Raw genomic sequence first — 25,681 nt, forward strand, 5'->3', positions numbered from 1 at the left:
TCATTTCTCCCAAATGCTGTCTCTGCTGTCCACTGGTAGGGAGCAAAACTAGATCTGGTGCTTGCCAGTGGAACAGTGTTTCTGATGTTGTAGTGGACACTCATCTGGGATCCAGTGATCACCGGACAGTTTGGTTCAGTTTTAGGCCCAAGAGGTGAAATTTCATTCAAAGGCGAGAGTCCTAAACTTCAGGAAAACTAATTTTGTTAAAATGGGGGAGTGTCTCAAGGAGTTAGCTGGATGGGAAAATCTAGAGGAAGTAGAAAGGCAGTGGACAGAACAAAAAGGAGATATAAAGGCAACTCACCTTTTTGTTAGGAACATAAATAGAGGAAAAAGAAGCTGTTATGGTTTTCTAAAGAAGTAACTGACAAGGTAAGGGAGAAGTCATACATTACAAGAGATTGCAGAAAGAGGAGGACAGGCAACAATAAATAGAAAAGCTAAAAAACTGGGAAAGTAGTAAGAAATGCAAATGGAACAAAAAAAAAACCAATACAGTAAAATAGGGGGAAGAGACTTTTTTTTAGATGTTAGGAATGTAAGGAATTGCAGAAGTGGCATTGTGAGACTGAGCTGAAAGGGAGGAATGTGTAAAAGCTGATGAGGAAAAAGCAAAATTGCTTAAATATTTCTGTTCACTGTTCATTATGGAAGGACCAGTAGTAGGACCACATAAAACAAACACAAGATTGGAAGTGAGGTAAATCTCAATCGATTTTTCAGAAAAGTGTGTTCATGAGGAGCTAATGAAACTTTAAAAGTAGATAAAGCGATGGAGCCAGATGGGATACATCAGAGGATACTAAAGGAACTAAGAGAAGTTGTGACATCTCTGCTGGCTGATGCTTTTCAATGCTGCTTTAAAATTGGGAGTAGATCTGGAGGAGTGGAGAAGGGAGGGTTTGGTTCGTCTTCACAAAAGTGGAAGTAAGGAGGAGGTTGGGCCGGTTAGTCTGTCCTCCTGTGGTACGCAAATTAATGGAGTTGCTGCTCAAACAGAGGATAGAGCAGTTTCTGGGATCCAGTGGACTGCAAGATCTGAAGCAACATGGTTTTACTAGAGGTAGCTCTTGTCTGACAAATCTGATTAATTTCTTCATTTAGGTGAGAAGAATTGAATCGGAGGAGCGCACTAGGTGTAGTGTACTTGGATTTCAGTAAGGCCTTTGACACAGTTCCACATAGGCAACTTATGCGTAAATTGAGTGCCCTTGGTATGGACCTAGAGTGATGACTGGGTTAGAAAATGGTTGAATGGGAAGTGTTTTTCGCGGGTATTCGGAAAGCACCTTCAGACAGCTTTATGATCTAAAAGGCAAATTTATTGATAGCAATACAAAGACAATATAGAAAGAGGAACAAGGAATAAGAGGAAGTCGTTGTTTCTCTGGAGACGCAGGTCAGTGGCAAAGGACATTCAGCTTGCTTCTCAAATGCGGAGCTCCCCGGCTGGAGTTTTTAAACTTTTTTCATTGTCCAATAGAAATACATTGATGCGCATCCTGGGTGTATTATCTTCTTCTAATATCCAATTATGAACGTTGCTTTATAGTCCAATCAGGTACCGTCTCTGGGGTGTTGCCTTCTTCCGGTATTGAGCTTGCCAAAGCACATGGTTGTGAAATATGTTGCCAGCAAAGTCAGGAAATACACAGCTCAGGCCTAAGGCCTATCTACAGAAGCAACAGAGGGTAGTGGGAAATGGAGTTCACTCTGAGAAGGGAGACGTTACTAGCGGTGTGCCTTAGGGATTGGTTCTTGGACCTGTTCTTTTTAACATTTTCATGAGTGACATTTTTGAAGGATTATCAGGAAAGGATTACTGCCTATGATACCAAAATCTGCTACAGGGTAGACAGCTAGGGAAGGTGTGGCAAATGAGGGATTTAGAGAGGCTCAAGCAATAGTCTAGGACAGGTTCCCAAAACGGTCCTGGGAGACCCCCCAGCCAGTTGGGTTTTGAGGATATCCTTAATGAATATGCATGAAATAAAATTTACATTCTAGGGAGGCAGTGCATGGAAATTTAGCTTAGTTATATTCATTGTGGATATCCTGAAAACCTGGTTGACTGGGGGTCCTCCAGGACAGATTTTGGAACCTCTGATGTAAGGTCTGGCAGCTAAGATTTAATGCTAAAAATGCAGTGTTATGCATTTAGGGTGCAACAACCCATGGGAGAGGTACAGTATAGTAGCAGGATCTGGGAGTCATCGTATCTGATGATCTTAAAGTGGCCAAACTAGGTGAATAAGGTGACAGCAAAAGCCAGAAAGATGCTTGGTTGCATAGGGAGAGAAAAAGGAAAAAATGGGAGGTGATATTGTCGCTGTATAAGTCCCTGATGAGCTTCATTTGGAATACTGGTGTGTAGTTCTGGAGATTACACCTTCAGTAAGGCTGCTCTCACTCAGTAAAATTGTTGCTAGCAGTAATTTATGGGTTTGACAGTTGCTTGGTTTTGATTGTAAATATTACTACACTTATCATAAGGCCTGGGGGGTAACTGCATGGAACGGCAATTATAACCCTTGAAAGAAACATGGGGGTATCCTACATGGGGCAGCTTGCTGGGCAGACTGGATGAGCCATCTGGTCCTTTTATGCCGCCTTTACTATGTTACAATGTAAAGGAATATAAACCAGTTGGAATCGGTCCAGAGGGTGGCTACTAAAAATGGTTTGTGGTCTTTGTTCTAAAGCATATGGCGACAAAGAGCTAAACCTGGACACCCTAGAACTGTGGTTCCCAATCTGGGATCCACGAGATTATGTCAGGGGGTCCCTCCAGAAGGGGTGCCAGAAAGTTTAGCTAGGGAGAAAATGAGTGGGCCACTGCCACAGGCCAGGGCAGTGAGAGTGGGGCCTATAACGACCCTGAAAACTTCACCCCCCCCCCCCCCACTGCTGCAGCCCAGGAGGAGGAGGGACAGAGAGGGGCTACTCAGACCCATTTGAAGCCTCAAACTGCATTGCCACATGTTTTTAGCAGAGGTGGGACAAGAGGGTCAGATTGTAAACCCCACCTCTGAAATTCGTGAGGAAGTAGAGAAGGGAGGGGCCGAATTCAGCTTTGCAGCATCTGCGGCACACTAGGGAAGGCAGAGGCAAGCTTGGGTTTTCACGGCGGTGAGAAACCTTTCCCACCACTGGCATGTGCTCTGCCACTGACCTGACAGAGAGAGGAGAGGAGAGCTACACCAGAAAAGTGAGCAGAATAACTCAGAGGAAGGAAGCAGGAGTGGGAAAGAAGGAATGAGACAGGAACGAAGAAATGGAGGATAAAGAGGGAGACAGGTATCCATGCTTGACTGGGTTAAGGGGAGTGAGAGTGGATGGCAGCCTATCAGGGAGAGAAGGAGAGGACGCCCAGGAATCATGCTGGACAGAGAAAGTGAGAGAGATATAGGACTACCATGGTCCAGGGGGAAAGAAGGGAAAGATGACTGCCAGAGATCAAGGAAGAGGGAGGATGTCAACAGCCAGATTTGGATAAGACATTAAACGCAAAAGTTGTTTAGGTGAGACACAGACATGGAGCCTTCTTCCCTTTGAACAGCAGGCTATTTTGCTTCTAAAATCTTGTTTACCCACATAAAAAGGCCTTTTTGAAAATAACTATTCCCCATTACTGAGGGAAGTAGCTGTGGTGTGAAAGATATGAGTGAATGATCAAATTTGCAGATGACAAAATTATTTAGAGTATTTAAATCATATGCAGATTATGATAAATTTCAGGAGGACCTTGTGAGACTAGAAGATTGGGCATCTAAATGGCAGATGAAATTTAATGTGGCAAGTGCAAGGTGATGCATATAGGGAAAAATAACCCTTGCTGTAGTTACACTGATGGTTCCATATTTGGAGCCACTATCCAGGAAAAAAAAACCTAGGCATCATAGTGGATTGAAATCATCATCTCGGTGTGCTGCGGCGGTCAAACAAGCAAACAGAATGTTAGGAATTATTAGGAAGGGAATGGTGAATAAAATGGAGGATGTCATAATGCCTCTGTATCGCTCCATGGTGAGACCGCACCTTGAATACTGTGTGCAATTCTGGTTGCTGCATCCCAAAAAAAGATATAGTTGCACTGGAGAAGGTACAGAGAAGAGCAACCAAAATAACTGGCATGGAACAGCTTCCCTATTAAGAAAGGATAAAGAGGGTAAGCAAGAACGGTGCTAGTTTTTGTTTGGTTTTTTTTGGTTTTTTTTTTGCTGCCCTGTTCAAAGAATTACTGAGCTGCCCTCCCCCCACCCCCGATTCATTCAGTGCTTATCAAATAAAGCCCTGGAATCTATATTTTTAAAAACTGACAAGTCCCACCCCTGCCCAGAACCAATGGATAAGGAAGTATATTAGGTGCCCTAGGCAAACCTTACAGCTTTGCACACACACCCGCACAAATTATGCATTTATAACTAATTTTACCTGAAAAAGAACATTCAAGAGTACAGTCTTCTGAGACAAAAATATCACTTAAACATGCATATTATATTTACATGCACTCCTGTGGTGCCAACCCACTTTTTATAATACGTATTGGATGTGAGCTTGACCCTCGGAAAGCCATGAACAAACAAAATTCTCATTACAATATAGTAAACCTCCTTTACCAAAACAACCCTAACTGCCTTATCTTTGAAAAGGCAACACTGCACATATCACACCAGGCCCTAGAACACTAATAAAAGCTCTTATTAGGAAACCAGGCCGCTATAGATACTACACAGAAATTACATGCTAGCAAAATACCTCGCCTCTGTCACATATGCAGAACCAGACAGACCCTGACCAAATACAGAATAAAGAGATCAGAAAGTATAAACAGAAACGTGCTGAGAAGAACTGAACTGGATCCCACAACAACCTGGCCTGTATATGCAGAGCAACAATGGAAAAATAGAAACATCATTCTTCATAAAACATTAAATAAAATCAAGAAATATAAAACAATAACAAATTCATATTCATAAAAATATTTCAAACCAGTTAATCGAAAATTGACCAAACGCAAAAAAAAAAATGTAATCTGATGAATAAAAAATCCAATTAAAAAATGTTCTATTCCCCTCCCCCAAAAAGATATTTCAAAAGAGCAGAATCATCAAATTACACCCAATAATTAAAACTAATAAGGATTTTAAAATCTGCTCTCCATACCTGGGATCTGATTTCCAGTCACCCTGAGATTGTCATGGATTGGGGGAGGTAGGGCCGCACAAATTTTATTTTCTCTTTCACACACATGCACAATAACATTCATTCTCTCATATACAGGCTCTCACTCATTCACACATACATACACGCTCACACACATGGTCTCCTGTTATTGGGCTGTGTTGGAATGAGCTCCACCATGGCCCTAAGGGCCTCTTGCTATCTTCGGGCCATATGGCCCACTGATCTTTTTGCTTGGGGAGGGGGAATGGAAGCTGTGCATGCATGTTCATTCCCAGAAGAGGGGCCTCTCCTCTTTTGGCCGCCAGCTGGTTAGGCTCTGCCACTGGCTTGCCGCCTCTCCAGGTGTGCTGCTCCGTGCAAATGCACGGTATACACACCCAGTTGTGCCAGGCTTGAGGTTAGGGCTATTCAGCTTGGAGAAGAGAAGGCGGAGGGGAGGATATGATAGAGGTCTACAAAATCATGAAAGGACTTGAATGGTTAAATGTGAATTGGTTATTTATTCTTTCGGATAACACAAGGACTAGGGAGTAATCCATGAAGCTAGCAAGTAGCATATTTAAAACAAGATGGAGAAAATGTGTTTTCACTCACCGCACAGTTAAGCTCTGGAATTCATTGCCAGAGGATGTGGTTAGTGCTGTTAGTGTAGCTGAATTTAAAAGCAGGTTTGGATAAGTTCCTGGGGGAGAAGCCCATAAACTGCTTTAATCATGTAGACTTGGGGAATAACCACTGCTTATTACAGGCATCAGTAGCATGGGATCTGTTTAATGTTTGGGTAATTGCCAGGAACTTGTGACCTGGATTGGCCAATGCTGGAAACAGGATGCTGGGCTCGATGGGCCCTCAATCTGACCCAGTAAAGCATGTTCTTAGGAATAGCATGCATATGCAGGGATCGGTTGGAAGAGGGGAGGAAAGTACATGCAGAAATTGAATCTTGAAATTCTTATGCATACTCTTGCACATGCAGTTTTCATCTGCTTTGAAGCAGGTGCAAAGTACCCAGGAACAGAAAGTATTGACTTCCCCTGCCGGTCCAAGTTTTCAAAAGGAAACTTCGTGGGTAGTTTCCTTTTGAAAATTAGATTGCAGGTCTGCGGGTACCGGTACTGATTTTCTGCCAGGCCATATGAAGTTGCTAACCTAGAACTTTTTTTTTTTTTTTTTTTTATAACTTCCTTTTTTCCATTGCAGCTGGGGTGGAAGGGGGGAGTGGCTTCAACCTTCAGGCAATTTTTAAATAGCTTTGAAAATTGCCCTCCTTAGACATTCAGTTTAGATTAGTTTTATACATTATGAATGATTCTGGCATGCAAAAATTAAAGAAGTGTAAAGGGAGGTCCGTGAAAGTTTTTGAAGCTGAAGTCCATCTTCCCTGCAAGGATGAGAACCCCCCTGTCCTAGAGGAAAGGCGAGATAGGGGAGATATGACAGAGACATTAAATACCTCTGAGATCAATGTACAGGAGGCGAGCCTTTTTTTTTTTTTTTTTAATAGGAGGCTCTAAGACAGTGCATGAGAGGGATTTGCATGCACTGCCTCCATTGTATGCATATTCATTGTAGATATCCTGAAAACCTGGCCTGTTGGTGGCACTCGAGGACTGGGGTTCGCCATCATTGCTCTAGGATGAGGATGAAAGAGGGTAGACTCAAAAGTAACCTAATCACATTTCTTTACAGAGAAGGAAGCGAATGCATGGAACAGCTTCCCTGTGGAGGTGGTGGAGACAAAGACAATATCTGATTTTAAGAAGGCATGAGATAAACACAGGGGATCTCTGAGGGAGAGAGGGGAGTTAGTTGGTGTGGATGGGCAGACTAGATAAGCCATATGGTCTTATTTTTTTTATTTTTTGTTTTTTCTAATGTAATACCTCTAATCTGTCTATGGACACTGCATATAAATAATTAGTAAGTTAAAAATAAGTTTATTCTCTGTTTTCATCTACTTTATTGACACAAACTTGCCTGTAAAGTAATTTAATGTGATGCAACTATTTGTGCCTTAACCATTGATTATGTAATTGCCTTGAAGTAGCAAATGGCCACTCCAAGGAGGATTAAAATACTACATTTAAAATTAAATTAATTTGCTATCAGGGTCTTCATATATTAATGCAGCAGATGTCTTCTGCTGTCAGATTGACTTCTGTTGTCATAAATGTTTGGTTGCTCAATATATGTACATATAGTCCAATAAAAATAAACATGGTGGTATACTGACTACCCTTCCGTCCTTTGCTACAGTAGCAGCTTTTAATGATAGATTACAGATGACCAGTAGCATGTCTGCATGTTCATATTTGAATGCCTTTGGTAGTCTCAGGTGAACACCATCAGGACCTGGTGATTTGCTAGTGTATCACATACAAAGAATAGTTCCAATGTGGATAGTTTCCAACATGAGCAGTGAAAACCAAAGCAAGGAATTCATTTAGTTATTCTGCTATGGCCTTGTCCTTCCTAATTGCCCCCCCCCCCCCCCCACTCACCCCCAATCATTTAATGGTCCAGGTGACATACTCAGAGGTTTCTTTCAGGTACATGAAATAATTATATTTTATTAGCTTTCGCCTCTAAGTCATCCTGAAATTCTTCTGGTCTGCCTTATTAATGTTTTGGACTTAATAAGCATAGGCACTGGCAAACTTATTTTCCCTCATTACAACGTCCTTTGTTTTTTTAAAGAATGCCTTTTGGTGCTAATAGCCTCTTTCACAGCAGCATATAACATTGCTGGCAGACATTTGGTTGGCTTGGTATCTTTTTAAACTTATGGAATATATTCTGTCTGGGTTTCCAAGATTGTATGTTTAAATCTCCATACCTCATGTATATTTAGTCCTCACAGTTGTGCCTTTATAGTTTTCTTCTAACTCATATTCGGGCTGATACAGTAAATCCCGCGGGAGAGCCAGCGCTCAGAGGCGAGCGCCCGCTCTCCCAACGTGTGCCCAGGCCACTCTCCTGGGCGCGTGATCAAGTATTTAAATGAGGGCCCGTGGTAAAAAGAGGCGCTAGGGAGCCTAGTGCATCCCTAGCGCCTCCTTTTTGACTGGAGCGGCGGCTGTCAGCGGGTGTGACAGCAGACGCTCAATTTTTCCGGTGTCTGTTCTCGAGCCCGCTGACAGCCACTATTTTGGAAAACTGACACCGGCATAATTGAGCGTCCGTTATCTGACCTGCGGGCACATTTAACATTTTTTTATTTTTAATTTTTTAAATTTTTGGGGCCTCCGACTTAATATTAAGCTGGAGGGTGTACAGAAAAGCAGTTTTTTCTGCTTTTCTGTACACTTTCCCGGTGCTGGCCTAAATTAACTCCTGCCTTTGGCAGGCGTTAATTTCTGAAAATAAAATGTGTGGCTTGGCTGCAAATTTTACTTTCTGTATCGCGTGGGAATAACTAATAGGGCCATCAACATGCATTTGCATGTGCGAGCGCTATTACTTTTGGTGGTGGGGGGGGGGGGGGTTGGCCAAACGTTATCGGCCTGATTGTCAGGCTCCCTTTTTAAATTTAAATGTTGCTGTGTTTTATTTAGCATTCTTCTTCTAAGCATTATCTTGAGTTTGATTGCATTATGATTACTATTGCCAAGCAGCTCTACCATCTCATTGCCTCTTGTACCAAATACTGTGTTCCCTGAGAACTAAATCTAAAGTAGCTTCCCCTCTGGTGTGTTCAAAGGATCAGCAGTTCTATAAAGCCATCATTTATGGCATCTAGAAATTTTACTTCCATAGTATACCCTTTAGATGTATTTAGCCAATCAATATTAGAGTAATTGAAATTACTAAAGTGTTTCTCACTTTAGTAGCCTGCCTAATTTGTCTGTCTTGCCATTTTGGTCAGAAGAGTGATAGTGTACCCCTCACTCCTATACTCTTCTTTGTCATGCATGACATTCAGCAACCCTGCCAATTTGAAAAAATAAACTTACTGCCATAGTAGAAGGCAGTACATTGGGGTAAGAAACTAAGTTGAGAAAAGTCAGGAATTTAAAAACAAGACCAAGAAAAAGTTTTATATGGGGAAAAATGGGAGCTGTCTTCAACTCTTTTGGAATAAAAGGCCTTCTTATTAAAGACATACCTTGCTATTTTTGGAACTTGGTTTTCCTAGGTCATTCACTAGTTCTTGCTATGTTTGTGCTCTGCAAATATCAATGCAGTTCCGACTGGGGCTCAGATGAGGAATAGCACTCTGATTTACATACAGTCATAGTAGTGGGAAGGGCCATGTAAGTACAGCTTTCAAAAACTTTCAGCATTACTATTGTGCAGAGGGAGAATACTAAAGATTTTAACTTTTGCTGTAAAAAAATCATTTTGCTTTCATTAAAAAAAAAATAAAAAAAAAAATAGATGGAAACATTTTTTGAAATCTCAAACCTTGAAGGAGAGGGGACCTTATATCTTGGAAATAAGATCAAACATTACCCCCATATTAGAGTGCTTCTGCCTGGTCCCTGGCCCTCTCTATAGCATTTGTTCTGTCTCAGTAGGGGACACCCCTGCATGGTCATTGAAGTCTTCATTAGTTTGTGTTCTGCCTTTCTAGGTGCACGCGTGATTATTGCCTGCAGGGACATATTGAAGGGGGAAGCAGCAGCCTGCGAGATTCGGGCTACCACAGGAAATGAGCAGGTTGTTGTCCGAAAACTGGACCTTGCTAATACCAAGTCCATCAAAGAGTTTTCAGAAAAGATCCAGCAAGGTATGGTACCTACCTATAGTAGGCTTGTCCCAAATCTGTGACAATAGTGCTCCATGCCCCTGTGTGGGATCTGTTCTTGGTTTGTGTTTGCTGGGGCAGGGGATCTAGTGTTGCCTGTGACACCAGCTGGATGGCTTCTGTGGGGAAGAGCAGGGGATCTAGTGCTGCCTATGACACGAGCCGGACGGCTTCTGTTCCATCAGACAGGCTCTGAAAGGAGACACTGCTGGTCTCCTAAACCACACTGTTTTCCAACCCTCTCCTGGAGGCACACCTAACCAATCAGGTTTTCAGGATTTCTGTAATGCTTATCTATATGAGAGATTAGCAAACTCTGAGACTCCAATGTATGGAAATCCTCTCTCATGCATATTCATTGTGGCAATCCTGAACACTTAACTGGATAGTTGTGCTTCCAGCAGAGGATTGAGAAGCATTGTTAAAGCCACAATTCTGTGGTTACTTTGATTTATATGAGTATAATGGGAGGAGGTTTTTCTAATGCTGAACTGCACTACTGGGAGCTATGACAATTGGATAAGAAGCCACAGTGTGTAGAAGTGAAAAGATCCTGATCAGGCTAGGACTATCTGAGGGGGAAAATATCAAGACTTCTTCAGCATCCTGTTTATCCTGTAAGTATTTCGATTCTCTGATTTACTATGTTTTCTGGCTTCTCTCTCATACCCATCTGTGCATAGCGTGAAACTCATCCCTTGCTATTCCTTGCCTTTAAAAAATAAAATACATATATAAGCAACAATTTCTTTTCTTGCTAGAAGAGAAGCAGATTCACATCCTTATCAACAATGCGGGAGTCATGATGTGTCCCTACTCCAAGACAGCTGATGGGTTTGAGATGCAACTGGGAGTTAATCATTTGGGTAAGCTTGCTGTCAAAAATGTCGATGGGATGGAGGAAGTGGAAAAGCATCTGTGAGTCATGAGTGCAGGGCTAGGAAGGAGACTGCCTGATGTAGTTGGCAGGACAGGAGACTGCCTGATGTAGTTGCCAGGACAGGAGAACTTTTATGTATTGACAGAGCTGTCAGAAAATGATTAAAAGTGAGATCATGACCTGCACATGTACATCATACAGAGTGATGGTCACTCTGTATTTTCTATATTTGGTTTTCTTTTTAGTGGGGGCCATGTTTGAGAAATGCTTTCCTAGGAGGTAAATGTTAACCTAATGTCAAGGCTGTGTTTATCCAACGATATCAGTAACTCAGGATTCTCTTTGATCAAACAACTGGGATGACCTTGCCATAAAGTACCATGTGTTCTGGTGGGGGAGGGTTATTTAGTAGTGCACATTCAGTGACGGAGTAGTTACCAAAGAGATTGAGGTTTTGTTGTTTAAAAGATGTTCAGCCAGATACACACAAATGGTATTTAAAAACATGAGAAGCCACATAAGCTGTTGTACTTTTTCCTTTAGACACAACTGGAGTGCATCTCCTCAGTGTACTTGGCCTGATAGATTAACCACAGATCACCTCATGTTTTGAAAGCACCTTTTTTTTTTTTTTTTTCAATTTGGGGTTTACTGAAAAAATCCTTTTGTACATAATTTTTTATTCTTTCTCCTGCCACCCTCTTCCTGAGCAAATCTGATTGGAAAAAGTCCCTACGTGCCGCCTCCTTTCTTTAACTGCCCAAACGTGCTGAGCACAGACACATGGTGGTAGACTGATCCTGGCTCATCAGGTAGTCAAGCAACTTATCAAAATAGAATTAATTAGCCTGGATAAGAGGAATAATCCCAAGGGCAATGGCCAGATTAAACAGAATCCTGGATATAAAGGTCTGGCAATGAATTAATGCCCCAGTTGTGGACCCAGCAGGTAATCCTAACTACCCTTTCCCTCATTGTTGATTTTTGAAGGTCATGTCCTTCTCACTTTCCTACTGCTGGACCTGCTGAAGCAGTCTGCTCCTGCACGGATAGTGAACATCTCATCCCTGGCTCACCGTATTGGGAAGATAAAATTCAGTGATCTACAGAGTGAGAAGAGCTATGACGGTGGACTAGCATATTGCCAAAGCAAGCTGGCAAATGTGCTTTTCACTAGGGAGCTTGCAAAGCGCTTACAAGGTAAAAAAAACAACAAACCCCCCCCCCCCCCCAGCTTTTAAAATATTTCTTGGTTTTAATCGCCATAAAACTGCACCAGATGTAGTCTGAAAACTGCTGTTATGTTTCCATGTGTGTGTGCATATAATATATATTTTCCCAGCTCTTATGTAATTGCATACGTGTGCATGTCTCCACATCTAAACATGCACATGTTATACACACACATAGATAACCCTGGTTTTCTATGTAAATGCGGGGGAGGAATCCAGGATAGATGCATACTTAAAGTTTTAACTCCCCTGCTGCTGAGCTCCTTTAAGGAGGGGGAGGGAAAAATGAACCCTTCCCCTAGCATTCTATCCCCCACCCCCCACGACATACACCAAATAAAGCAAAAAAAAAACCCTTCCTAACCTTTCAAAATATTTTCCCTTTTTCTTTGTTTTTGTTTAAGTATATAAAGCATGATGGCAGAGATCATTTATTGATTTATTTGTAGTTTTTATATACCGCTCATCGTTTGGAACATCTGATCGGTTTACAGTAAAACATTAAAATTCAGCAACAGGCTTTACATATAACTTAGTGTTTAACAGAATAAAACAGCATGGGGACGGAACGATAAGAGGGAATACAGTCTTGTAACTCTAAGTGAACAGCAGGGACAGTTTTACTATGTTGCTATGAAAAGAGACAAAAACATAAATTTGGGCATGTCGTTGAACTAAGGGAAATAATAAATAATCCAGGGTATATACAGGTATTTACAGTTGTCACATGGAACTAATAGGGATATCCATTATTAGGCATATATCTCAGCTCTGGGGCACAAAGGTAAAGATGAGGGATGGAAGAGAAGAAATAAAAATTAGGGAAGGGAGGAGAGAGGGTGAGACAGCAGGGTGGAGACAAATGGGAGAGGGGGGGGGGGCCGAAAGGAGGGAAGTGAAGGACTTTATGAGGGTAGGGATATTATGAGAAGGATTGCTTGAAGAGCCATGTTTTGAGGTTTTGTTTAAATTTCTTATAGCATGGTTCTTGGCGTAGGGTGTGAGGCATGTTGTTCCAAAGCGACGGGCCAGCAATGGAAAGGGCTCGGTTTGCGGTGGATTTAAGTCTTGTTGTTTTGTAGGATGGGGTGTGTAGCGTGGCTGCGTGTTGTTTTCTGGAGGGTCTGTTAGATTCGCGGAAGTAGAGGTGTTCTTTGAACCATTGCATGTCGTCATTGTGGAGGGATTTGTGAATGAGGGTGAGTGTTTTGTATTGTATACGGGGAGTTATGGGTAGCCAGTGTAAGTGTTTGAGTACGGGGGCGATATGTTCGTTCTTGTGTACATTGGTGAGGATACGTGCAGCAGCATTTTGTAGGAGTTGTAGCGGTTGGATAGTACTTTTTGGGAGCCCTTGGAGTAAGGCATTGCAGTAATCTCTTTTCGTGAGAATGATGGCTTGAAGTATGGTGCGAAAGTCGTTTAGGTGTAGAAGGGGTTTGAGTTTTTTGTTTTTTTAGAGTGTGTAGTTTGAAAAATCCTTCTTTTAGAGTGGAATTTATGAAGTTCTTTAGATTTGAAGTGGGTATCTAGAATAACCCCGAGGCTGCAGACGTGAGAGGAGAATAGGTTGGGTGGTGCAGGGGAGTTAATAGGTAGGAGGATAAGGGGTGTGTTGTTCGGAGAAATGGCAAGCAGTTCCATTTTGGCTGTGTTGAGGGTAAGGAAGTTGTCAGTAAGTAGGGCATTAATGGCGGGGAGTGCAGATTCCCAGGTTTTGAGGGCATTTGTGAGTGTGTCTGTGATAGGGATAAGGTTCTGAATGTCGTCGGCATATATGAAATGTGGAAGACCAAGGTCAGAGAGAAGGTGGCAAAAGGGGAGGAGGTATATATTAAATAAGGTGGATGAAAGCTAGGATCCTTGGGGGACACCTTGTGCTAGAGTGTAAGATTTAGATTTGTGACTCCCCATTTTAACACTGTATTGACGATTATTGAGAAAGGATTGAAACCAGAGGAGGGCAGATCCTGTGATGCTGATTTCATGGAGGCGTTGGATTAATATCTTGTGGTTGACGGTATCAAAGGCGGAAGAGATATCAAGAAGGGCTAGGATGTAGGATTGACCGTTGTCTAGGGTTTTTAGGATGTGGTTGGTTAGTGAGATGAAGAGGGTTTCTGTGCTGTGGTGTTTCCAAAATCCGTATTGTGAGGGGAAAAGTATGTGGTTATCATTCAAGTAATATGTTAATTGGCGATTTATGATTTTTTCAAGTATTTTAGCTAGGAATGGAAGGTTGGAGATGGGGCGAAAGTTGGCAGGTTCAGATGGGTCCAGGGATGGTTTTTTGAGGATGGGTTTTATTATGGCTTGTTTTAGTTGGTTTGGGACTGAGCCTAGAGAAATGGATCTGTTGAGTATGTTGGAGATATGTTTGGCGATTGTGTTCGAGATGGTGAGGAGGGTTTTTGTGGGGATGTTGTCTGATGGGTGTATTGCTGGTTTGATTTTCTTGAGAAGGGTCTCAACTTCCATTTCAGTAGTGTTCATAAATGAGGTGAGTTTTGGGGGTAGTTTGGTTTGGCGTGGGTTAGTAGTGCAGTTGGGGGAGACCACTGACGGTATTGAAGAGTTGATGTTTTTGGGGGGTAGTGGGGAGGTGGTGTTTATGGGGGGTAGTGTAACCTTGGTGCTTGTTGGCGATGGGGGTAGGGGGAAGCGGGACATAATGTTGAGGATTTTGTCATTAAAGTAATGAGCGAGTTTTTCACAGTTAGCCAGGGTATCCTTGTCAGGATCAGAATGAGGGTGTGATTTGGTTAGGCTGGCTGCAAATTCAAAAAGGGCGTGGGCATTGAATTGGTATTGGTGAATTCTTTGCGCATAGAAGTCTCTTAGTTTTATTGGTGGCTTCTCTGTATGTACTGAGCTGTGTTCGGTATTTTGAGAGTTGGGCAGTGGAGGGGTCTTGGTGCCAGTTTTTTTCACTTTTGCGAAGGGCGAGCTTCAGATTCTTTAGTTCAGGGGTATACCAGGGCTTTTTATTGTGTTTTGCTGGGTTGATGACACGGGTCAGTGTCGGGCAGAGGTGATCAGCAATTGAATTTGTTATATTGTACCAAGAGGAGAGAGCAGTGTCCGCGTTGGTGAGATCTATTTTGTGGCGTTCCTTAGAGAGGGCTGGTATCAGCTCGTCACTTTTGCATGGTTAGCGGAAGGAGATGGTTTGTTTAGGTGGGTGGGAGTTGTTGATGTTTTTAATAGCACAAGTAGTTTCAATGCGATAGTGGTCTGACCCAGGGGATAGGTGTGCAAGTGGGGGGGTTCAGTGTGGATGAGGGCGTTGGTGAAGATGAGGTCCAGGGTGTGGCCTGCCTTGTGCGTGGGGGCTGTGATGTTTTGATGGAAGCCTAAGGCTGTCATAGATTTAATCAGGGTGTCGCAGGATGCTGATTGGGGAGTGGAGTCAATATGGAGATTGAAATCCCCAAGGATGATGGCCGGAAGGTTGATATTGATGTTTTTGGTGATGAATTCTATGAATAGGTAGGGGTTGTTTTCAAGCGTCCCTGGTGGGGCGTATATTAGGCATACTTGGAGGTGGGGGGTTAATCTTGATTTGAATAAACCAATTTCCAATTTGTGAGGGGGGAAGGTGGGGTGATGAGCAATTTGAAGTCTCTTGTTTGCCGCAAGGAGGATGCCGCCTCCGTTTCTTGGGACGTGAGATGGAGATCATACAATCCCATCCACATCTCCTATTCAGCTTTATAGTCCCATCCTCTCCCTCTGAACTCCCCCACCCTTTACAATGTTTTTTTTGAATTGTAATACTGTCCTCATGTCTACCATCTTTTATCTGAAGAAATATTTCCATAGATTATGCCCCTTTCTACCCTCATCCCATGATTCTTCTTTCCAGAGCCTTTCTATTGAGAGGCCTACCTGCTGTACATCTGTTCTTTGTAGGTATTTAAAAATGACACTACCCTTTTCTCTGAAGACATCAGATGGAGCCTCTGATGCAGAAAACGTCTTGTCAAAGTTCCAGAAACATTGACTAGGCACACTGAGCATGCTCTATACCACACGTCCATGCAGGGTCCCCTCTTCAGTCTTTTCTTTTCCATGGAGCTGTTTCTGGCCTAGTGGAAAACATTTTTCTTTTCATCACAGTTTTTGGTATAGTTCTGTCGCCAGGTCACTCTCAGTGCTTTCCCATAGTGTCCTAGCCCAGAGTTTTCTTCTGGTAAGCTTCCTTTCATGGTTAATTTCCCCCCATGGCAGCAGTGCCCACTGGCCATCGACGGCTGCCACTGTTTAGTGTCTATGGCCCCCTTTTTTTTTTTTTTGTTCCGTCATGGCCATGTCAGGTTTCTCAGTGCTCAAGGACTATGCCCATTACGGATCCCCATGAGATATGTGTCCTCTGCCTGTGGGCATTGCATGATGTCCGGGGTTGTTGCTTGTGCTCCCAAATGACTCTGAAGGGACATTGGCTTTGACTTGACAAAATGGATCATCTCTTCAGGTTGAGGAAGTCTGAGCCATCGGCATCTGTGGACCTTTGAACTGCACCGATGGACACCACGCTATCGAAATCTTCAGGATCATCTGTTCCGTTGGTGGATAGAGGCGCCAGAGTCCAACCATTGTCTATCCCCATTGCCAGGTTCATTATCTTTGTCCTCAGCACCGGCAAAAGACAGGGCCAAGCATAAAGGGAAGCCTAAGAAGCATCGGTGCTGGGCATTGGTATGCACTAGCTTATGCCCCTCAAGCAACCCCGTGGCGAGGAGAGCCCATCCACTTATCAGTCAGGGGTCTGCGATGGTCTCCACCGGTCCTGGTGCCAGTCACTGATCCACCTCGCAGGTCCGAAGATGATCTGGCCACCACTCCATCCCTCCCAGTTGGTGTCGGCATCAGCATTTTTTGAGTAGGAGCTGGAGTGTCAAATCCAGATGTCGGTGGATTGGGCACTGCAGGGCATTGGGCCTGTGGCATTGATGGAACCTTAGCTGGTGCAGCCCATCATCCTACTACTGCTGGAGAAGCTCAAAGTGCTTATCGGTGCATTACCGACCCATCTGGTGCCAGTAGGGCACAGAGGCCTCCTCCCTACTGATAGAGAGGTTGTTTCCGGTTCCTCTGAGGAGTAAGCTCCACTGAGGCCAGCAGATATGCCAGGAGCCTGTAGACCCCCGGCCAGTTTTACCGGTGTCTGCACCTTTGGTCGAAGGTTGAGCACCTAGGGCCCCATCCCCTGTAGCATACAATAAGGCTGAGGGTCCCTATGACTCCTAGAGAAATGATCAGATGGAGTCCTCCTCCAAGGACTCTGATAGTCTCCCATCAGACCCTTCTCCTCCAAATGAGCGAAGGAAGTCCCTGCCTGAGGACTTGACCAACGCGGGGTTTGTGAGGGTGATGGCAGAGGCCATCCCATTTCAGCTTTTAACAGAGGAGGATGCCAGGCACAAAATATTTGAGATCCTCCAGTTCTTGGAACCTCCTAACTGGCTATGCTCCCTCTACCCATATCGAGATCATCCCTGGTCACAGGAAGTATTTTCGATTCATGGTGGGAAAATAGCACTTCTAGTACTTGGTGTTGCCATTCAGGCTCGCGCCCGCCCCCAAGGGTCTTCACAAAATGCCTGGCCATGGTGGCGGCGCACCTCTGCAGACTAGGAGTGCATGTCTTCCTGTATCTGGATGATTGGCTGGTCAAGAGCATGTCTCAGGCAGGGGCTGTCAGGGCCATGCGTTTGACCATTCAGGTGCTGGAGTTACTAGGGTTCGTTCTAAACTACCCAAAGTCCGATCTCAGCCTGTCACCTCAATTGGACTTCATAGGAGCCCTGCTAGACATGGCTGAGGCTTTCTGCCTCACCAGAAGGCTGTCTCCTTGGCAACCATTGTGGCAGAGATTCAACAGAGCCAGCAGGTGTCATCCTGGCACATTGAGGTTGTTGGGCCATATGGCTGCAATCGTCCATGTCACTCCCTTGACATGTTTACATATGCTCTGCGCCCACTAGATCCTGAGGTCACAGTGGTGCCAAGGCACTCAGAGTCTCCAGGATTGCATCAGAGTTACCCCGTCTCTCCAGGACTCATTGTCCTGGTGGCAGGTACTTTTCAATCTGGAACAGGGGATCTCTTTCTGGAGTCTACCTACTCAAATTGTACTAACCTCAGATGCATCGACCCTGGGATGGGGAGCTCATGTAGATGGGCTCTGTACACAGGGTCTGTGGTCCGCTTAGGAACGTTCTTATCAAATCAACTTCCTGGAGCTTTGGGCAATCCAGTACGCACTATGGGCTTTCAGAGATTAGCTGTCCAACAAAGATGTCCTTATCCAGACCCACAACCAGGTAGCCATGTGGTATATCAACAAGCAGGGAGGCATGAGATCGTACCTCCCTGTGTCAGAAAGCAGTCCAGGTCTAGTTGTGGGCCCTGTCCCATAGGATGGTGCTCAGGGCCATGGACCTGACTGGGATAAAGAACATGGTAGGGGCAGGCTGAGTCAAGCCTTTTGACCCCATAAGTGGCCCCTGGACCAGGGGTAACGAATCAGATATTCCGCTGCTCAGGGAGCCTGGCCATAGATTTGTTCACTTCCCCCTACAAAAGGAAGGTGCCTCTGTTCCGCTCCCTATAGAGGTTAGATAGCAAACCAGCATCGGGTACCCTTGCCCATCATTGGGGCAAGGGTCTTCTGTACGCATATCCTTCCATTCCCTTAGTGGTGAAGATTTTCTTGAAGCTTCATGAGGACAGATCTCATTACACAAGATCAGGGCAGGCTGTGGCATGCCAATCTCCAGGCCCTCTCGCTCACAGCCTGGATGTTGAGAGGTTAATTCTGAAGCCTCTTGATATTTCAGAGGATGTGTCTTGGGTCCTGGTCGCTTCTAGAAAGCCTTCCACTAGAAAGTCCTATGGTCTGAAGTGGTGGAGGTTTTCCATGTCGTGTGAGCAGAAGTACTCCTGCCCCACACAAAAACTGTTTGATTATCTTCTCCTATTGGAGGTTGGCTTAAAAACCAACTCTGTTAGAGTTCATCTTAATGCAATTGGTGCATACCACCAAGATGTAGATGATACACCCATCTCAGTACAGCCTATAGTTGTACATTTCAATTGGGACCTCAATGTGGTGGTAGCTCAGCTGGTGAAAGCTCTTTTTGAACTGCTGCGCACCTCTGATCTGAAGTACCTGACCTGGAAGGTCATTTTTTGGTGGCTATCACTTCAGTGCGCAGGGTCAGCAAGCTCCAGGCCTTAATGACTTATCCACTTTACACTAAGTTTTTTATCATGACAGGGTGGCCTTGTGTGCATGATGTCCGGGGTGATGACTGATTTCCATCTTAACCAGTCAGTCATCCTGCCAATATTCTTTCCCAGGCCCCATTTGCACCAAGGTGAATGAACACTGCACAGTTTGGACTGCAAGAGAGCCTTGGCCTTATATCTGGAGCAGAAAGAAGCCCATAGATAACCTACCCAACTTTTTATTTCTTTTGATAAGAATAGATTGGGCATTGCCAAACTGACACTATCCATTTGGCTAGCAGATTGCATCTCCTTCTGTTATGCCCAGGTGGGATTGCATCTTGGAGGTCATGTCAATGTTTATTCTGTCAGTGGCCCACTTGCAAGCAGTACCCATGGAGAAGATCTGAAAGGCTGTGACGTAGAGTTCTCTCCACCCATTCACATCCCATTACTGTCTGGATAGGGATGGCTGACGCAAGAGTAGGTTTGGCCAGTCTGTCCTTCGGAACCTGTTGAGGTGTAGTACCCAACTCTCCCAACCTAGGGACTGTTTGGATCAAGGCTGTCTCCCCCTCTGTTACCCAAAGCACTAGTGTTTTTATGCCCATTGGCTCGTTAGGTGTTTATTGGTCCCTTTTTGTTTTGGGGAGCAGACTATAGTTAGGGATTCATCCATGTGTGAGGACTACCATCCTGCTTGTCCTCGGAGAAAGCAGAGTTGCTTACCTGTAACAGGTGTTCTCTGAAGACAGGATGTTAGTGCTCACGAAACCCACCAGCCACGCTGTGGAGTTGGGTTTCTCCTATTTTTTAAATTTTAATCTTAATTCTATGTTTCAAGCCTGAAGGGGAACCCCGCATGGACATGTGGTATAGGGCATGCTGGACATGTTCAGTGTGCCTAGTCAAAGTTCTAGAAACCTTTGATGTAAGTTTACCACAGCGGGGCTCCATTTGATGATGTCACCCTTGTGGGAAGACTAACATCCTTCTGTCCTCAGAGCATACCCATTACAGGTAAGCAACTCTGCTTTCCCCAGGATATACCGTTTACTCTTTAAACATGTCCCTAAGGGTATTACGATGAAGACCGCTGCCCATTTTAGTAGCTGCCCTCTAGACACTCTATTCACTGTTTTATCCTTTGGAAGGTGTGGTCTTCAGAACGGTACAGTACTCCAAATGAGGTTGCAATTGAGATTTATACACAACCAATATCATCACGTTTTTCCTGCCAGCTATTCCTCTTCCTATATACTGAAGAATCCTTCTGGTTTCTGTTGTCACATTGTCTACTTATTTGGGCACCTTAAGATCAGCTGATATGATCATCCCTGGATCCTGCTTGTGTTGTGCATAGAACTTCATCCCCTATACCACTGGTATTCACGTCCAGCATGCGAGGCTGCCAATAGGTCAGGTTTTTTCAGGATATGCATGAGAGATTTGCATACAATAGAGAATGTGCAAGCTGCTCATGCATATTTATTAGGGATATTCTGACAACCCAACCTGTTGGCAGCTTTCATGGATTGGAGTGAATACTACAGCTTTATCCTGTACTGTTGGGGGAGGGGGTGGAAAATCCAGATTTGAGTCTCCCTGTCAGGACCACTTGAGTTTAGGGGTGGTATGAATGTGGCTCATTCCAGCCCAGGATGAGGGAAGATGGCTGCCTTACAGTTTTGGCCCTTGGTAAAGGACCCCCACCCTAATTCCTCAGATCAGTGAAAATCAGTGCCTGGGCATGCTTACTAAGGAGGATTGACTAATAAGGGGGAGAAAGAAGTAAAAATATTTTTTCTCTCTCTCTAGGCACAAGTGTAACAGTCAATGCCTTGCATCCAGGTTCCGTCTCATCCGAGTTAATAAGACATTCCTTGATGCTGAAGATATGCTGGGTTTTTTGCTCTTTCTTTCTCAAAACCCCTGTACAAGGAGCACAGACCAGCATCTACTGTGCCGTAGCAGAGGAGCTGGAGTCTACGTCAGGGAAGTATTTCAGGTTTGTACACCTGTGGGATTTACAGCAACAGGGGAGGATGACTTAACCATTTGTAGGTGGGGGTGACAAAAAAAAAGAGTATTACATTATGCAGCTTTTTAGGAATTGGCAAAAGTATTTAGGATAAAATTGAAAAACAGAGAATTGCATTAAGCTCTATGCAAGTCACAGTACAGGAGGGGGCAGTGGCTTGGTACAGTGGTGTACACCTCTTTCCTATAGGTTACTTTAAAGTCTGTAAAAGGCAGTATTGACAGCGTTCCTTGATTTATCTCTTCTGTCTGTAGAAACAGACTTAAAACTTTTTAAAGGTACTCCAGGCTGCCCTAAACGCTTCTTCCCACATACAGAAGTTCTTAAAGTGAGGGGAGGAGAATGGTTGGTTGCCTCTACTAGAGTCATCTTATTCTTCAGCACATGTAAGATCGATCATATAGCTGAGATTCTAGGTTGTGGACATATGGGCAGGATCTTTTATGTTTTCTTTTAAGCATGGGCTGCTATCTTTCTGTTCTTGCCATGCATGATGTAATGGGACATCAGTTTGACTTGGCCTAGAACTGTGCTGGCAACCTTGAATTATCTGTTAGGTGAACATTGTGATTCCAATGGGCATCAGGGAACTTTCATTCACATGTGCCTGAGCATACACCAGTTTTGGTTACAAGTGACCCAAGAAATATCTGATATTCTCAATATTCCTGTGCCTGTCACTCTTTTGGGTAGATGGACTGAATCGCTTATTCCTCAAAAATTTCATAAATTGGTGGGTCAATTATTGTTGAAGGCAAGGTTTGCAATCTTCTACAAATTTCACCCTAATATGAAAGATTGGAGAGAGCAGGTATGCAATGTGACTGAGCTTAAAAAACTTTGATTTGTTTTAAAAGGGGAATCTTTTAAGTATGAGAATATTTGGGGTATTTACTATCAATACTATGGGCATCCTTGTACATGTCTACTGTGATTTAATTTGATCTCAATAGTAAATTTGGGATTTTGGTTCTTTTTACTGTGTAACATTTAGTTAGTATCTATATAACACTATTACAAAATGTATTGGCTATCTGTTAGCATTCTGAACAAATGAAATAGCTATATGACTATCTAAAATGTTGCATGCCAGAAACTTAGTTTAAAAAAAAAAGTTATTTTTTTTCTTCTACATTTTTTCAGTAGAAAGCTGTGCTGTGTGCCTCAAGATATCCTTGTAGATGGTATTGGAGCGGATTAGTCCGCTCTGCTTCCATGGCCACAGCTAGTTTATATGCCATTTAGCAATCTCTCTGTATAAGGTAACATACCCTCTTGCTTTATGCTTGCAGATGGAAATGCTGCTCTTCCTGTGATAAATAGTAATAGCACTTCACCTAATAAAGTATAGTGCACTGGTTTTAAAATCAGTCACCCATCACCAGCATAATATAATTTGATGCTTATAGTGCCTGAGTACAGTGACATGTTTTTTTTCCCTAAGGTAATAATCATACATTTTACCTTTTTTTTTTTTTATGGCTTTTTACCATCACTAGTCTTTGTAAGTACACTGACTTAAATAAAAGTAACTTTTTAGGTGTAATACAAATTGGAAGTTAGTCATCTTCCCGTCTTCACTTTTTTTTTCTGTTATGAATCCTGTTTCATGTCATTTTGTTGTAGTGACTGCAGCCCAGCATCTATTTCTGCTGAAGCACAGAGTGATGACGTAGGAAGGAAGCTCTGGGATGTCAGTTGTACGCTACTTGGAATCCAGTGGGACTGAGCAATGAGAAATACCAGCTAGAGCTGCAGCATCAGCTCTCTTCACCAGCAGAGCAAAAGCTCAGGTCTGCCATGAGTAGTGGCGGATATTTATTTAGAAGGAACATGCATAGATCATGTAGCTGTGCGTCTGACATATCCCTGGTCTGAAAGGGGGCTGACACTTCTTCCCTGAATGCAGATTCAGGTAACCAAATACTTTGGTTTGAAATAATAAGCACCGTTTTTGCATTTGTTTAAAAGGATGTAAAAACTTTATAGACATTCTCATCTGAATAGGTGCTAGGAACCACTGCCTCTTCTTAAAATCTTTTAAATAACCAGTGTTCCTCTGCTTGTGAAAGTAATTATTACCTGTATTGCCCTGCTTGTTATGACAACCAAGGGGCTTGTTCCCTAAAATGCAGTAAATGTGTATGGTAATGTTTAAATTTTGCTGTTTAAGGAAAGTTTTATACCCTTTATCAGTTAACATACTTTTTTTGTACTGCTTTAAAAACACCCATGGCTGTGTGCTTGTACTGTAAACTTTATACTTGCTACTATGGATGGTTGCGGTAAAATTAAATGAGCTGATTAACAGTTATATTATCATTTAAATTTTAATGCAAACACTCCCTCTAAGGAGGAAAACTCCTGCATCCTATATGAATGTGTCAAACCCATTTCATAAATAGGCCCTTTACTGAGGAAGAGCACAGGCTGAACTGAGCTGCATCTAAAAAAAAAAAAAAAAGCCAGTGCCACTACACAATCAAATTCCTATGGAGAAATTTTTCTGTAACTGAAAATTATTTTTTTGGCTTTCTGGCCATATTTCTTTTTTCCCCTATTAGGATCTACTCTCCCTGTCTCTGGAAAGTAACAGTATACTACTCAAACTTACCAGGACATATGTTATATTGAACATTAATTAGGAAAAATAGATATAGTGTAGGCTACAATTACATGTTTTACAATAAGTCAAAGCCACTACATGACATTCCAAGAGCTTATGGATGAAGGAGCCATGATCCTAACAATTCATGCCCTGCATCTTTGGATAATTATGTTGCATTAATAAAAGGCATCAGAACCCAACACAATCACTGTTGGGTTTTCCTCTTACCACTTCATTTCCTATTCTCTGCATAGGTGCTGATGGTAGTGATAAATTTTCTCAGGACAAAGGCTGGAACAGAGCCTGTTTAATAGCTTAGTGCTGGACCAATGGCTCATGCCAAATGACATAATGAAGACAGTCCCATCCTCATATAGCGGTTTCTGAGGTTTAATCTTACTAGAGCCAATATGTAGTCAGGTGTAAGAACATAAGATATGCCAAACTGAACAGCCCTAATTTCTTTAGCCTTTCCTCATAGGGGAGCCATTCCATGCTCCTTATTTTGGATGCCACCCTCTGCACTTTCTCCAGTGCAGCTATATTCCTTTTTGAGATGTGGTGACCAGAATGGCATACAGTATTCAAGATGTGGTCTCACGATGGAGTGATACAGAGGCATTATGACATCCTCTGTTTTATTTGCCATTCCCGTCCTAATAATTCTTAACATTGTTTGCTTTTTTTGATTGCCACAGTACACTGGGCCAATGATTTCAATATATAATCCACTGACACAGATCTCTTTCCGGGGTGGTAACTCCTAAGATAGAACCTAACATTGTGTAATTACAGCAAGGGTTATTTTTCCCTATATGCATCACTTTACACTTGTCCACATTAAATTTTATCTGCCATTTGGAAGCCCAATCTTCCAGTCTCACAAGGTCCTCCTGCAATTTATCATAATCCGCTTAAGATTTAACTACTCTGCATAATTTTGTGTCATTCACAAATTTGATCAGCTCATCATATCCCTCTCCAGATCATTTATAAATATATTAAAAAGCATAGGTCTAACTACAGATCCCTGAGGCACTCCGGTTTCCCTTTTTCCACTGTAAAAACTGACCATTTAATCCTACTGTAATTGGGGTAAGTTTACAATCCACAAAAGGACATTGCCTCTACTCCCATGACTTTTTAGTTTTCTTAGAAGCCTCTCATGCAAGACTTTGTCGAAATCATTCTGAAAATCCAAATGCACCACATCTACCAGTTCACCTTTGTCCATGTTTATTCACCCTTAAAAAAAAAAAAAAGTAAGATTTGTTATACAAGACTATCCTTGGGTAAATCCATGTGGGCTGTGTCCTATCAAACCATCTCTAATCTAAATGTTTTGTGATTTTTATTCTTTAACACGTTCCACGGTTTTTCCCGAGCACTGAAGTCAGGCTCACCTGTCTATAGTTTCCTGGATTACCCCTGGATCCCTTTTTTAAATATAGGGGTTACATTGGCCAGCTTACAATCTTTAGGTACGTCAGATGACTTTAATGATAGTTTACAAATTAATTGAAATAGGTATGAAATTTCATTTTTTAGTTTTCAGAACCCTGGGGTGTATACCATTCAGTCCAGGTGATTTACCACTCTTCAGTTTGTCACAGGCCTCCCGCATCTTCCAGGTTCACCATGATTTGGTTCAGTTGAGCTGAATCAGCACTCACGAAAACCACCTCTGGAACGGATATCTCTCCTACATCCTCTTCAGTAAACACTGAAGCAAAGAAGTTGTTAAGGCCAT

At 43.0% G+C, this 25,681-nt stretch overlaps 1 protein-coding gene across 1 annotated transcript in view; it reads left to right on the forward strand.

Moving 5' to 3' along the window:
• LOC115090131 (retinol dehydrogenase 12-like) overlaps positions 1–23,814 on the forward strand; it is a 36,851-nt gene extending 13,037 nt beyond the window's left edge. Inside the window, exons 3-7 of the mRNA XM_029598856.1 lie at positions 9,764–9,919; positions 10,699–10,803; positions 11,808–12,017; positions 21,101–21,290; positions 22,950–23,814. Of these exons, the coding sequence (XP_029454716.1) occupies positions 9,764–9,919; positions 10,699–10,803; positions 11,808–12,017; positions 21,101–21,290; positions 22,950–23,052 (764 nt within the window). The 3' untranslated portion in view covers positions 23,053–23,814. The remainder of the gene's footprint in view (positions 1–9,763; positions 9,920–10,698; positions 10,804–11,807; positions 12,018–21,100; positions 21,291–22,949) is intronic.
• The last annotated feature ends 1,867 nt before the right edge of the window (positions 23,815–25,681 follow it).

This window comes from Rhinatrema bivittatum, chromosome 4 (genome assembly GCF_901001135.1).
Source record: "Rhinatrema bivittatum chromosome 4, aRhiBiv1.1, whole genome shotgun sequence".
NCBI lineage: Eukaryota > Metazoa > Chordata > Amphibia > Gymnophiona > Rhinatrematidae > Rhinatrema > Rhinatrema bivittatum.